The sequence below is a fragment of the Candoia aspera genome, chromosome 1 (assembly GCF_035149785.1).
Source record: "Candoia aspera isolate rCanAsp1 chromosome 1, rCanAsp1.hap2, whole genome shotgun sequence".
Classification (NCBI taxonomy): Eukaryota; Metazoa; Chordata; class Lepidosauria; order Squamata; family Boidae; genus Candoia; species Candoia aspera.
In genome coordinates this window covers 318020719-318035608 of record NC_086153.1, presented here as the reverse complement: position 1 = coordinate 318035608, position 14890 = coordinate 318020719, and the positions used below count along the sequence as shown (strand labels likewise).

Genomic DNA, 14890 nt, shown 5'->3' with positions numbered 1-14890 from the left:
TGTTTATTTCAAATAAGAGTGGAGAGAAAATAGAATCCCCACTAACACAAACTGGAACTGACCTTGGAGAAAGGAGAGAACTGCTGCAACCCCATAGCCCTCACTCCTAGCCCACTAAGCTGGCGCAGAAGAATACCATGATCAATAATGTCAGAGGTCACTGAGAGATCAAGGAAGGCCAAGATGGATGCATGAACCCCGTCGCAGTCCTGCCAAATATTGGCAAACGAGAGCAATGTCATCTTAATATTGTACCCAGATCTGAAACCCAACTGAAAAGGATCTAGATAATCTATTTCCTCCAGGGCCCTCTGAAATTGCAACCTCATCACCTTCTCAAGAACCTTCCCTAGAAAGGGATGGCTGAAGATGGGATAAGAATTTTTTAGGGCTGTCAGATCCAGCAACAGTTCCTTGAGGAGGGGACAGGCCACTGCTTCTTTAAGAGTGGGTAGAACTACTCCCTCCCTCAAGGATGCACTTACCACTGCCTTGATCTAACCACACATCATCTGGAAGGCCTTGACCAGCTAGGAGGCCCATAGATTTAATACATGGGTGGCTACACTTACAGCCCCAAGGACCCTTTCCACTTCCTCAGGACCAGCAGGCCCAAACATTTCCCAGATAACCTACCCAGAACATGTCTCTCAATTCCACAGGACCTTCATAGCCAAGGTCCATTTCAGAATGGATCCAAGCAACTTTATCCAACAGATGCATTGAACATTTCTCACAGTGGTGCTGCAGATGTTTCTCTGCCTCTCTTTACCCAGGAAGAACTGGGTTACCTTGAACAAGGCCACCTGTTGGCTACCTGCAAACATGATAAGAGCAGAAAAATAGTTGTTTAGTCTCTCTTATCGTGACAAGACGCTCTTACTGATGCTCACTTAGGTTTGTTCTTTGTCTGCCTCCAACATCCCTCTAGATGTCTCTTCTGCCATTTTAATCTCCAGGAGTTTCTCTGAAAACCAGGAAGCTCCTAGGATCCCCAGACAAGAAACTGCCTAGAGGTGTTAGGAATCGAGTGGCATAAAAATTTAACAAACAAACAAATAAATAATAACATCTGCAGAGGGACAATCAGATCCAAAAGGTGACTAAGGCCTCAGCTGAACCAAGCATCAGAGTCTTCTACAGCTGTGTAACGTTGAACAGCTGATCGGCAACACTTCACCACCAGCTCTCCAAACTACCCAGTCAGCAGCCCACTAAAGTCTGGCTCCTGATCAAACACAGGCTACCCAGCACAGCTCAGGAGACCACTGTGAAGGCTGTGCCTGTTGCTGTGTCCTGTTGCCGCCATAAACCTCTGTTGCACCCATGCACAGCTCAGAGGGCGTCCAAAGATCCTTAAAATCTTACTCCGTCCTTCACAACATCCACAACCTGCTATTGACGTACTTCACCAACAACTCCTATGTACTATCTTTAACATTCATCAGGTCTCAGTGCCATTACAAAAACAAAATGCAAAACCCCCAGCTCATTCTGTTCCTGGAAACCTTGTTTTCTATCTTTCCAGCTCCAACTCTAACACTTTGAATTTCATGCTAGTAAAAATAACTATACAGGAAAAAAAATAGAAAGCATAAGGTAGCCTACTGGGATAAATAAGGGATCAGTATACAGTTATTTCATTTGTATATCTTTGACTCTGTTATAAAGATAAGGCTGCAGAATCTTTTTTCTGCTAGTCTGTGCTTTAAAAAGTGGACCAGGCCAAACAAAGAAGTGGTGGGGGCAAGACAAAAACCCAATTTAAATATAAATTAAATTAAGATGAAATTAAATAAATGCAGGTAATCTAGTTGCTTCCTATTTATTTAATAATGTTCACTTTCTCTCTTCAAACATTAGAGATGCAAGGGGAGTGGGTGCAATTGACAAGAGAAAGAGATCTTCAAAGGTGTTTAAAAAAGTATTTTGATTGATCAACATGTTTTGGGCATGTAATAACAAACTAGTGTCCAGGGTGGAACTTGGGGAAAATGGACATTCTTCTCTTGTTAACCTGAGTTGAAACTTGGGTTAGGGACGAAACAAATTTTGACAGATGGCTAGACTGGTGGGTTTGTTCAAGGTTGGCATCAGTGTTTTGGGCAGGTGCATATCATCTGGCAGTTAGGCTCCTTCTGACATAAATGTAGCAGTATTTATTTATTTATTCATTCAATTTATTAGGTTTCCCATCTCAAATTCATGACTCTTGGCAGTTAGTAACAGTTAAAACACAATAAAAACACATAATAAAAAACAACACTCACGTAAGTAGCAGTCAAGGTAAAAAAACAGAACAGCCAACACAAATCAATGTACCCATTTCATGGGCTCTGCCACACATCCAGATCCCCAAGCTTGGTGACAAAACCATATCTTTTAGGGCCTTAAAAGAACTCTTGTTGAAAAATAGCCGAACCCCCCCCCCACCCCTGCTGCTCCCTGCTGTGAGGTAAAGGGAAGGGGCTCTCCCATCTCACCTCTCTGCTGCCTCCTGGACCAATCAACTCTGGCATCAACTCTTAGACAAGAGCTGTACAGCTCTTCTAAAAGAGCAGTAAACCTCTGCTTAAAAGGTTTTAAACACACAGCCAGAAGAGATGCTACTTCCCCTGCTTTACTAGGCAATCCCGACCCTCTCTGTGGATCAGGTGCTACAGTTGATCCGTGGGAGAGGCGCTTTACTGAGAGGCTGTAACCTGCCCCACAGATCAGACACAGCACTTGTACCTGGACCACTGGGCAATGAAGCCCACAGACTCCAACCATCCAGCATATCTGTCAGCTGGCCTGAGAGAAACTGGCACAGCAGAGCAGGAGATTTCACTTCACTACATGGCCCTCACAGCAACTGTCAGATGTTTTGGAGGCTACTTTTAAATAAGAGTTTACTGCTCTTTCAGAGAGTGCTGAACACATGTTTAAAAACAGTTCTAAAAAAGTTGGTAGGGGCAGCTACAAGACTCCTCCCCTCTGCAGTTCTTGTAGTTGCTGCACCTGTCTGTCAGCTGTTTTTAGAACTACTATTTCACATTGGTATATCACTCTTCCATAAGAGTGCTAAACTCATATTTAAACGTAGCCCCCAAAGGACTCTGGAGCATACTCCCCCTCCACAGCAGGTTTCAGCAGTCTTCCAGGCTGGCTGACAAGTGCTGGCAATGGAAAGCCAGTTCTTCCAACAGGCCTCCAATTGCACAGTTCAGTTCTGCGTAATCATTGACCTGGTGGGGAAGGAGTCAGCTTCTCCCTGACTTTATTTTTCTGAGCCCTAGCAGCTAAAGACAAATGAAAGCTGCATCCACAGTGGACTCAGGATGAATCAAAGGCAACAGATAAAACTTTTAAAATGGTTAACAGGACATCTTTGTGCCATGGTTACCACAATATAAGGATGAGCCCTTAGTTTCACAGATACATAACTACTTTATTTTTTTCATTCATTTCATTCATTAATTCCTTTTACTATTTTCTTCTTGCATTCTGAGTTGCAGCTGTTCATAGGTTATGGTCATTATGGCCTTGGTCTGTCAAGGCTTTTCCATACCTTTTTTAGTAAATAAATGGAAGTATAGGCTAGGATACTATCCTTAGTCACACCCATGCCACATACAGTACAGCGTTTCCTGCTAGTGGTGAGAATAGGCAGTATGCCACAAGGGCAGCCACAGGCCAGTTTTATCCCTAAATATGTTCATGCTATTCTAGGCAAGCTGGGATCTTTAATCTAGAGATTATTTTGCAAGTCAGCATACTTTTGCCTGTATTCTATCAGCTAGGAGGAGTATGCAATATACAGGCACACACTCAGGATTGGTAAATTCAAAAGAATCATTTTACTTTTAAGGACCTCTGATTTCTTATTAAGAATTGCAGTTTGATAGCAACTTTTGGAGTGGTGTTGGGCCTGCATTCCATTCTTCAGGCAAGGCCTTGGAGACATAGAATATGTCTATTATGTTTACATCAGGACAGTATGGATATGGAAGTGAGATTTTAGTAAGGGGTTTGAAGAAAGGGAAGCCTTAGCACAAAGGTGTCCCAAGAGGCAATTCCAAATATATTGGCTAGCAAGAGAGAAGGGGAGGTGACTTTTGACAAGCAGGAGGCCTTTGGATGATGGTGCTGGATGAAGAAATAATAAGGGCAGATATATATATATATCAGACTGGAAGAGAGGGAGGCTAGGAAGTTGAGAGTAAGGGTATGCTTATGCTGAATTTAGGAGCAAGAAGAGAGCTAGTATGGAGATTTTAAAGAAGCATGTCAAGTGATTTGCAAAGTGCTTTGGTGTACACATTTGATGTTTTGGATTCTTGTCCAAATAACTGAATTGGTGAGATTAAAATATATCATTGATATGAATGAGGATGGTAAAACCACTGCTCCTGAAGCAATAAATGATGTCCCAAATCCTAGTACCCTGTTCCAAGAAAAAAGCTGTTTTGTGATATGTTATTTAACTTTGTTCTAGGTGTAAGCAATTGGATGATTTCCTCATGGCTCTGTTGTACTACATTTCTTTTTATCTGGAAAAAATAACCTTGGAGGTGAAACCCAAGTCTTTTATGGGGTAAGTAAAATTACTTTTATGTTGTCTTAAACAGACTCCTATAACTATAGTACATGCAGAATATTATATGGTAAGGTCCTGGTACTAAGGCAAAGGTATTCTCTTTCTTCAAACTTTGTGCATTCAGAGTATTTGCTGGTCTGATCTATGCTAGACTGTGCCAAGAGCTTTCTCCTTCAATGTAGGGCTAGCATTTGGAGGCCAAGTTGCTCTGAATACAGTACCCTTGTACCATCTTACAAACCTGTATGTATTTTTCAACATCAGACAAGTTCAAGAGAGTTCAGAATACAGCATCTGGACTACACTACAGACATAAACCAAGTTCTCCCCTTTTTGAACAACATGCTTTATACAGGAACATGGGAGCTATCTTATTCTGAAAGAGCTATCATATTCTGAAAGACTCTCTAGCAAGAAAGTAGATTTAGATTTTTAGCTCAAAGTGAAATTTTAACCAATCGTTGGGAGCAAGGACTTTGTAAGTGTAAATCAGTTAATTCTGCCCTGAGAAACTCAGCCTGAAAAACAGGTTTCTAGCCTTTTGTGAATCTGAAATACCCTCTGAAGCCAGAGAAGGGGCTAAGATAAATTTAACTAATCAGAGTGGATCCAGTGATGTTGCTTTATGACCAAGGGAAATGGCAAGTAGTACATAGTAATATAGGTTGCAGAATGTAGCCTTCTTGGCCCACAATTTTGATCATCTTCTGATGAATTTTTATTTTATTTTATTTAGCATGGTGATATATAAAGACTGTCTTGATTAGGAAGGGAGGGCCAGGGATCAGTGCTTGAGGGCACACTTGGCATTAGGAAGCTCTCTGCTTCAATTCTCAGTAGTGTCAGTTTTTAAAAAGTCACCATCTGGGAAACATATCTTAACCCAAGACCATGAAGAACCACTGCCAGTCAGAGAAGACAAAAGAATTGAGCTGTATGGACAACAGTTCCATGCAGTAGGTCATCTTATATAACAGAGAGAGTAGGTAGGTAAATTATAAAAGGCTTTCAGGCTCTGTGTTCTTTGCTTGATGATCTCAGTATAGACTTGCTGGCTAAAGCTGTGTATTTTGAAGTCCCACAGTGTCTCCTGGAGCTCCACCCATATAGTTTTCATCTTCCCATCCCTTCATGACCTCATCCTTTCTTCAGGCATTTCTAGCATCCTCTTTAAGATACTTGATTCAACACCTCTTAATATTCTATCTCTCCCACTCTCTATCCTTTGGTCCTTTTGAAGTTTCTCCTACCACAACTTTGAAAATTAGTATAATTTACCCAATCCTGTCTTAAAGCTGGTCAAGCCAGTATCTGGATCTGAATATTTATTGCCAGTGTACAAAAATGGAATAACCCTGACTGTTCCCTGAAATATTAAGGAGAAAGTAAGGCTGAAGGTCCTCCAGCTCAAGTACTATGTGTAACTCTGGGCTTTCAACTTTAAGATGTTAGACGAACAGCAGTACATTCAGGATACCAAATATTGTTCTTAAGCTACCATTACAAGAAGTCAACTTCTAGTTGAATATTAGGGAATCATCTTAAGGGCTACAGCTTATAAACACAGAACCTATTACTGACAGAGAAATGGTGAACTCTGGTTCTCTGAATGTGTTTGAGCAGAAGCTGATTCTCAGGGATGCTTACTTGGGTTCCTGCACTGAGCAGGGGTTTGAACAGCCCCTTCCAACTTTGATTCTGTGAACAGGGAGCTGTGGAATGCATTCCAAAAAGGAGGTGGGATTGAGACAAAGAAGTGCATAGGTTCAGAATGAAAATGAATTTGACTTAATTCATTTTAAATTTAATTACAATTAATATGAACATCTACCTTGTATTTAACATTTTTTTCCCCTTCTATCACATTAAAAATTACAATCTGATGGATGCCTTATGGAAGGGCTGGCCCCAATTTTAAGTCTTAGTTTAAACAATCCTGAAGGAAAGTTTTGCATGATGAATTCAGTCATAGAACAAACATTACTTGTATCAGTAAGTGCTTTATGCTATGCACAACTTCCAGTTTTTGCAATAACCCTGCTGGGACTTTTGGAAGTGTCAGCATTAATGTTAGCATTAATGTTTTCTTCCTTCACTTGACCTATGTAGAGGCATTCTAGCACTATCCCTCCTGTTTTTTTGTTTGAGTTCTATTGTAGCTTCTAATCTATTAATAATAGTAATAAAAGATCCACTTCAATAATTGGAGTCTTCAGCTGGGGTATGCCAGTTCTGCCCTATGATTTTTATGATGCAATGTTTACATTTCTTTCTTTCATTGACTCAGAAATTCCCAGTGTTGACATAACATTCCTGATTTTTTAGCTAGGATTAAGAGATTAGGAATGCATTAAATGCGGGTTGAACAACTTGCAGCCTAGGCCGCATCTGATTCTATGCCTTTATTTTATTTCAGAAAGTTTTTGCAAATGATCAGTTCAGATTTCTGGTAAGAGTAATATGTCTCTTCCCCTACAATCTGATGCATGTGAAGGGAAAGAACAGAGTATCAGGAAGAGATGAAAAAAAAGGTGTCAAAAAGGAAGAGAATGGGTTGCCCAACTCACCTTTTGCTTGGTTCCAATCAGTTGTTTCTATCTCACCTATCAATTAATAGGCATTCAACTTTCTATAGATACTTTCAGGAAAATGTAGCCCAGGACAGAAATAAATTACAAAGTCCTTTATCTTTTATAATTTTTTTTGGTCAAACAGAAAGCCCAGCATCCTAGAAAAAAAGGAAATGAAGGATAACCAAATTAAGCTGGCAGTGACCAAAAAGCACCTTGCTGAAATGTACTGCATCCTTATCCTTGGACTGGGAATGTCTGATCAGCATCACATGGCTTGTGGAAAGTAAGGAAATGGTTGTGCCTAGAAACTGTTTTCTCTGAGTGATTCCAGATTGATGTTTTCTCACACTGCCCATCAAAAGACCTCTGCAGCTATTCTGTCTTTTTTTCCTTAATACTTTTTTTTTTGTGGAGAGAAACAAAGACAGAAATAGTGATGGAACAATGCACAAGGGATATAAATCTACTTCCACCACCAAATTTCATGAATGTGTGTGGGTAATTGCATGCTAATATATTTTCCTGGGTATACCCTCTGAAGTAATGTAAATCTAAATTTGATGTCATGCTATATACACTATGTATAAAGGCTATAAGTAATAGAGAAATGAAGTCAGATACTACTTTCTGAGTGGAAGTAGGGATGGGAAAGAGATAAAACCACAATAGGCAATGCTGTTTTGTTAATAAAGAAGTAAAATCCCCATTTTTTGCACCCTTACTAGGAAGCATACCCAACCAACCAATGTGGGTTGTTTCCAGACAAGTAGGCACAAGTCCCAGGTAAACAAGCAGCAGAAGAAAACCATCAAAGTTTGCAGTATTAAACAAAGTTATTGGGTCAGATTTTTTCAGAAAAATTGGAAAGGTAGAACCCAGCTAGGGTGTGTTTGTTTTTTAATGGACCAACACTGTTATGATTTTCTTTATGAAACTAATGATTACAGCCTAACATTCCCATTATTCTTTGAAGGACAAGTCTCTGATAATCAGTGGGTAATAAGTCTTCCAGTTAGGGGTAAGCAAACCTTTCAGTTTGGTTCCTGTCTTATGTTTCGGAATACAGCTGTATAACCTTTAACACTGATTTTTCAGTCTGGGTCTGAGAGGAACTGCCAGGTAGCCTGTTGATTGTAAATGCATCTAAGTGAATATATTTTGGATCTGAAGAGAGGTAGACATGCTGAGCACCAATATTTTGCTATCAGATTGTAAACTATCTAGTCAGGGCCTTGGACTTGACAAAGAAGCATTAGTAGTCTAGGATGCTCACACTTCCATATGTGTTAGACTAAAAGAACAAACACAACTGTGCAGGGGAAACCTTTACCTTTTAAAAGAACAAAAGTCTCTTTTAAGTCGCATTCAGCTCCTGTTGATTTTATGGACATAAAACTTATACTACAATATTTATGTTAATCTTTAAAGCACTACAAGTTGCTTCGCTGTTTTTGCTAATGTACTACCCTTCTGGAAAATGAAAGTGTACCCTGAAGTGAGCAACTTTCTACTGCATGCTCATGCATTTTCCCTTCTCATATGGAGACTGGCCTGGCAGGAAAGATACCCCTCTGTGCCAGGGTAGGCCTGGGGCAGGAATCAAAGACCGTCAGCAAGGCCACATGATTGGCAGAAGGGCCAAGGAGAGCAGTAGAGGATGGCTGGGAAGGCAGCGAAATAAAAAAAATGAGACAAAATGACAAGAGAGAAGGATTCAAAGGCATACTACAGAAATAGTTGAGCAAACTAAATATTATGCAGATGTCCTGAGCAGTATGTTATCTTTATGTAGAAAGAATTCTATCCATTTCCTCACCTGCACCTTCCACCATTCATTCATAAAGTCCAGGATGGGCAGCCTTACAATTTTTGGAGCAGCAAGGACTGCAGATTGGGTAAAGCCTCATTACACGTATGGGTATGGTTAGATTGGGGGAATTTCCTATCCCTGCCATACATTGTATAGTTAGTTATCTGTCTAAATACACAAAATGGATGCCACACCTATTACCTGCAGGTATAACCCAGGTGCAGTTTCAGAAACATTGGGTTAAGCCATCCTCATTGCTTGCGGTTGGGGAGTGATCTTCCTTTTCTTGATTAGGCTGGGAGAACTGTGCTGACTCTGTGGTTAATTCTAGGCGGAAACCCAATGCCAGTGCTATGCACGCAAGAACTAACATGAGTAGGGTTGCTCAGTGACCCAGCTGGAAAGTCCAGGTTTGAAGAATGGATTTCAGGGATTTAATTAGTTTCCCTACCCTACTCCACCCCCACCACATAGTTACAGAGAGGGAAAATTAAAAGTGAAGAGTGACTTGAAATAAATCACTTGAGGAAGTAAGGGATCTTTATAGTGGTCTGATGGGTAAAGGAAAAGTTATGTGAAGCCTAGAAATAATAATAATAATAATAAAAAGTATTAAGAGAGAAACAATATTTTAGAATCATTCCTTCCCCCCTTTCGAGGAACAATCTTTGTCGCAGTGAGTTGTACCATAGACACGAACATACGGAATAGGGAACATGGAGCTGGTTGTATCTGCATATGACTATCAAAACTTTCTCTTGCTTTTAGATGTTAGATACAGTGCAGTAGATTCCATATTACAGGTAGTCCTTGTTTAACGACCACTCATTCAGTGACCATTAAAACTTACGATGGTGCTGAATGGGTGGTAGTTACAATTGGTTCTCATACTTACGGCTGTTGCAGCGTCCCTGCAGTCATGTGATTGCCATGTGAGACCTTCTTTGCTGGCTTCCTACAAGCAAAGTCATTGGGGAAGCTGGCAGAAGGTCCCAAATGGCAACCACATGACATCCTCACTTAATGACCCATGGTGATTTGTTTAATGATGGCAACTGGGAGCGCTGGAATTTCCATTGCTAAGTGGCGCAGTCAGGTGACATCACACTTTATGACTGCATTGCTTTGCAATGGAAATTCTGGTCCCAATTGCTGTTGTTAAATGAGGACTACCTGTAAAATAAGTACTCCTGTAATATATTCTTGTACAAGAGAATGGTAGAAAATTGAGAGGCTTTTACTCTTAATGTTTTGCTACTTATTTTCCTTGTTTTAGAAAGAAAATATCATCAACTCAGAAAGACAGGGAATTCTTTGAGGTAAGAAGGGGCTAATGTTCATCAGCACCCTAAGATAAAATTAATTTGAAAGGGTAACCTCAACTAGTGCTATATACTGTAGACCATGGGTCCCCAACCCCCAGGCCACGGACCGGTAATGGTCCGTGGCCTGTAGGAACCGGGCCGCACAGCAGGAGGTGAGCGGGGTGGGGGGGCAAGCGAGCGAAGCTTCATCCGCGCTGCTGCCAAAGTCTCCAGTGGTTACGAGGCTGGAGCTCCTTGCCTGAACCTGCTGTTTTCCGTGCCGGTCCTAGTGTCTGATGTGTGCCTTTTGAATCCAAGGAAAACCATTCCCTCGCCGCCCCCCACAGGTCCGTGGAAAAATTGTCTTCCACAAAACCAGTCCCTGGTGCCAAAAAGGTTGGGGACCGCTGCTGTAGACTAATCCTACATTTTTTCTACCAATTCTCATTCATGCTGGTAAAATACATTTGCTTTAGAAATTGTTTCTAAATTTGAATTAGCAATCTGAAAAGAATGTTTGAGAAATATTTATGGTTGGGGAAAAGGATATGTGAATTTCCTCTTTCACTGTACAGTCATCACTTGAGGGATCTACAGCCCTTCCCTTCAGTCCCAAGGGAAGACATCAGGAGCTCATGACATCACGAACTGCTACATTCTCAGGAGTAGTACTACTGTCACTGCTAGCAGGGAGTCCTGCTCTTGAGAAATTGTTGGAAAAAGTTCTCTTCCTGGGGAGAAATTTAGAGAAATCATCCACCCAATTGCTTTACTGACAACTGATGGACAATTCTGTAAGGTCATTTGTTCACACAGGTCTAATTTAAATAACAGAAAATTATATGGGTGACCCACATGAATGACCAACCAGATTATTTTAAAACTGCAACCATGTATCAAGTCAGGATGTAGCATCCAGTGCAGGGTTGGGAACTTGTACCCCTTTACAATTGCAGAACTCCAGCTCCTAATATCTTCCAATCATTGGTCGTACTGGAAGGGGGAATGCTAGGAATTGTGGTTCAGCAGCTGATCCAATGTGTTCTTTCTAGAATCAAGGAAGGTATCATCATTCAGCCATACAAAAAGTTGTGATTGGATCACCTGATCCATTTTCAGTTGAAAATTACAAAACATATTGGAGCAGTGGGGTTGGGAGCAATGATAGGCAATTTGCTATCTTCTAGACCAGAGGTGTCAAACACACAGGCCATGTGAGGCCCACAATACTCCCAAGTGTGAACCGAACCAGATAAAATTAAATTGGGAAATATTTAACAAAAAAATAAAAATACAATAAAATGTAGATAATATTACATTCTGAAACTCAATTATAATAATAAATCAAGTCACCACACCAATCACCGTAAAACTCTGGATTCACAAGGAGTCCGGCACAAATTCGCCACCTGAGCTTAATTGCAGCAGCAAAGATTGCTTGGCACTGCCCCAGTGTGGGCTGAGCAGGAGCACCCTGTGACCGGAGTTCCCTCAGTCTGTGCTGCAGCAGCACCAAGTGACCTTACTGCTACAGTTAAGCTCAAGCAGTGAGCTTGTGCCTTTTTCCCAGGACAGCAGGCAGGTAGGGAGCCTTGCGCTGGTAGCCGACCTGTTCCGGACCCCAGAGACTCCAGCTCATGAGGTAGCCCCTCCCTCCAAAACAGGTTGCATTAATTTCTCTCCACCTTCCAAAACAGGTTTAATTAATATCTGTTGAGTTTTGAGCTGCACAAGGTCCATGATCGTTAACTTTATAAAAAATTCAATTTAAATATGCCAGCTCTCTTTCCTACCCCATTTAACATCTGTATGAAACTGCTGAGGGTGGTAATATGTCAACCCTAACCCTAAGTAACTTAAGCCTTAACACTGCTGCCCAGACAGTGGTGGGTTAGACGTACCCATGTTTTAAAAATATTGGCCAGCTTCATATATTGAATGAGATTTCTAATCTATTGAGGTATCTTACATTCCTAACAATTGGTGCTTGTTCTTATCTAATTTTTCAAGAAGGCTCAGGAATGGAGAGTCCACTGCACTGAGCTAGCCTAACTGAGGAAAAAAGTACTGCTAATGGCTGGGAATTAGATGTTCAGATTAATGTAATGCATGGAAGCATCAGTTGATGGCTGAAATCCTGTAAACAGCTATCTGGGAAAAGTTCCACTGAGGTCAGTGGAGTTAACTTCTGAATGAACATGAAGTCTTTCTCAGTTTAGGACATCTTGGTGATCATTAAAGGCTTTTATTTTTCGTTGACTTTCTGGTGGCATACGTGATATTTTACAGCTCAAAACTTGCTCCTTTCCTTTATAATTGCAGGAAATTCAGATACAATTTTAATTTGTAAACATTGTTTTTTAAGTAGAAAAAAGAGTCATGTTCCTGTTTACTTTTAGTGCTTGTACAACTTTGCTTCCTACGTGGCTTTTGTGACATTCAGACAGAAGAATCTCAAGGAAATTCAGCAAGAAGTTGGTAGATTGCTCCGGTCAAATATATTCAATCCTGCTTTAAGAGAGAGAACTAAATCTAACATGGCGATGAAGACAGATACTACCAAAGAATTGAAGAGAATCAGATTTGCCTTTCGCAAGTATGTCATAATTCTTTCACTCTCTCTCTCTGACTCAACTTACCATTTTGTCAATTTTAATAGGGAAAGCTTATAGCAAAAATTAAAGATGTCATAGCTAGAGTTTCATACACACATACATGCTTACACAAGCATAACATTTCATAATGCTGGAATAGGCTGCAGGTTGCCTCTCCATATTTTAGACTGGTTTTTGTTTATTTTTAATATTTTAAGCACATGTTTGCTTAAATGTCCTTTCTTTATCTTACACTTCCTTCAAAGTTGCAAAACTACTTCAGGGATTGGAGGGAGACTGTTGATGTCATGTCTGCTAACCACTACATGCTTGCCACACGCAAATCCATATTGAACTCTGCTGAAATACAGTACATAGGACAATTTGTTCCAGGATAGAAAAAGCATGCTTTGCTATTGTTAACTAAATATCGCAATGTTACCCTGTCTGGCTCCGTTGGTCTTAGGGGAAAAAAACTTTGCTTTCTTATTTGACATCTCCCATTATTCCTTCCTTGTGATGTTGTTATTTTTAATTTTTGTTCTTAAAGGAGTACAGATGTTAAGCAGCCAGCCATAAGAAGTGTCATGGATCAGCGATCACCAGTGCTTAGTACTTTGCTGCCTATGGCTAAAGATAGTGCTCAGTATCTCTTCCAGGACCATTACCTTTGTTCCAGCAAAATTGCCCCAGGCTATAGTCCAGAAGACTTACCAGAGCTGTATTCTATTGTGTCACCATCCAAGTAAGGAATGAGTTCAGTGTCACACATTATGTAGTGTCAACCCATTAATTTATTTTATTTATTTTTTATAATTTAATTTAATTTAGTTTTTAGCATATTTATATAGCCGCCCATCTCACAAACATGTGACTCTGAGTGGTGTACAACATTAACAGCAGTTAAAAACTCTATAACAATCTAAAAACAAATAAACATATAAAGTAAGCATATAAAATAGACAAATAAAACGCAAGAAAGTGGAAGAACAAATACCAGTTGATCTCATATAGCCACCTTGCAGGCGTTCCCTGGGATATTCAAGGCTGGTGAAAATAACATGTTTTAAAGGCCTTCTGGAAGGCTAACAGAGATAGGGCTAACCTCACCTCAGAGTGAATGATGTTCCAGAGGGTGGGGGCCACAGCAGAAAAGGCAAGCTGCCTGTGTCCTGCCAGATGGAGCTCCTTTGGTGATGGGACTGCAGCATATCCTTCCTGCCTGACTTGGTGGGATGGGTAGATATAATTGGGTAGAGGTGGTCCCTCAAACAACCTGGTCCCCTGCTATGTGGGGTTTTAAAGGTCAAAACCAGCACCTTGAATTGCACCTGGAAACAAACTGGTAACCCATGCAACTTGTGGAACAGAGGTATAATGTGTACCTTCCTAGGGGCACACACAACTGTCCATGCAGCTGCATTCTGCACCAGCTGAAGCTTCCAGATGCTCTTCAAGGGCAGCCCCATGTAGAGCATATTACAGTAATCCATTCTGGAGGTTGGTTACTAGGGCATGGGTGACTGTGAGTAGAGCCTCATGGTCCAGGAAGGGGCGCAAATGGAATACAACATGAAGCTGTGCGAAGGCCCTCCTTGCCATGCTCCTCAAGCAGGAATCGTGAGTCTAGGAGGACCCCCAGATTGTGCACCGGGTCTGTCTGGGGCAGTGCCACCCCATGCAGTACCAAAGATGGTAAAGTCCAAGAACCAGAAGGCCCAAAAAGCCATTCAGTCTTGCCAGAGTTTAGCTGAAGCTTGTTGTTCCCCTTCTAACCCATACAGCCTCCAGGCAATGGTACAAGACATCAACTGCATCACTTAGTTCACCAGGGGCGGAGATATATAACTAAGTATCATCAGCATATTGATGATACCTCACCCCATGGTGATGGATGCTCTCACCCAGTGGCTTCATGTAGATGTTAAATAGGTGTGGAGAGAGTACCGAATCCTGCGGAACTCCACATAATAAGGGTTGAAGGCAGGACCTCTTACTCCCAATTAACACTGACTGGTACCGTCCCCACA

The 14890-nt window shown here is 41.0% G+C and overlaps 2 protein-coding genes across 2 annotated transcripts in view; one reads left to right on the top strand and one right to left on the bottom strand.

The window, feature by feature from the left end:
* BTBD6 (BTB domain containing 6) overlaps positions 1 to 14890 on the bottom strand; it is a 128910-nt gene that overhangs the window by 2231 nt on the left and 111789 nt on the right. The gene's annotated exons all lie outside the window — the stretch shown is intronic.
* Positions 1 to 14890, top strand: part of PPP1R36 (protein phosphatase 1 regulatory subunit 36) — a 29367-nt gene that overhangs the window by 11334 nt on the left and 3143 nt on the right. Inside the window, exons 6-10 of the mRNA XM_063290426.1 lie at positions 4478 to 4576; positions 7295 to 7435; positions 10239 to 10281; positions 12666 to 12862; positions 13411 to 13605. Coding sequence (XP_063146496.1) covers positions 4478 to 4576; positions 7295 to 7435; positions 10239 to 10281; positions 12666 to 12862; positions 13411 to 13605 — 675 coding nt within the window. The remainder of the gene's footprint in view (positions 1 to 4477; positions 4577 to 7294; positions 7436 to 10238; positions 10282 to 12665; positions 12863 to 13410; positions 13606 to 14890) is intronic.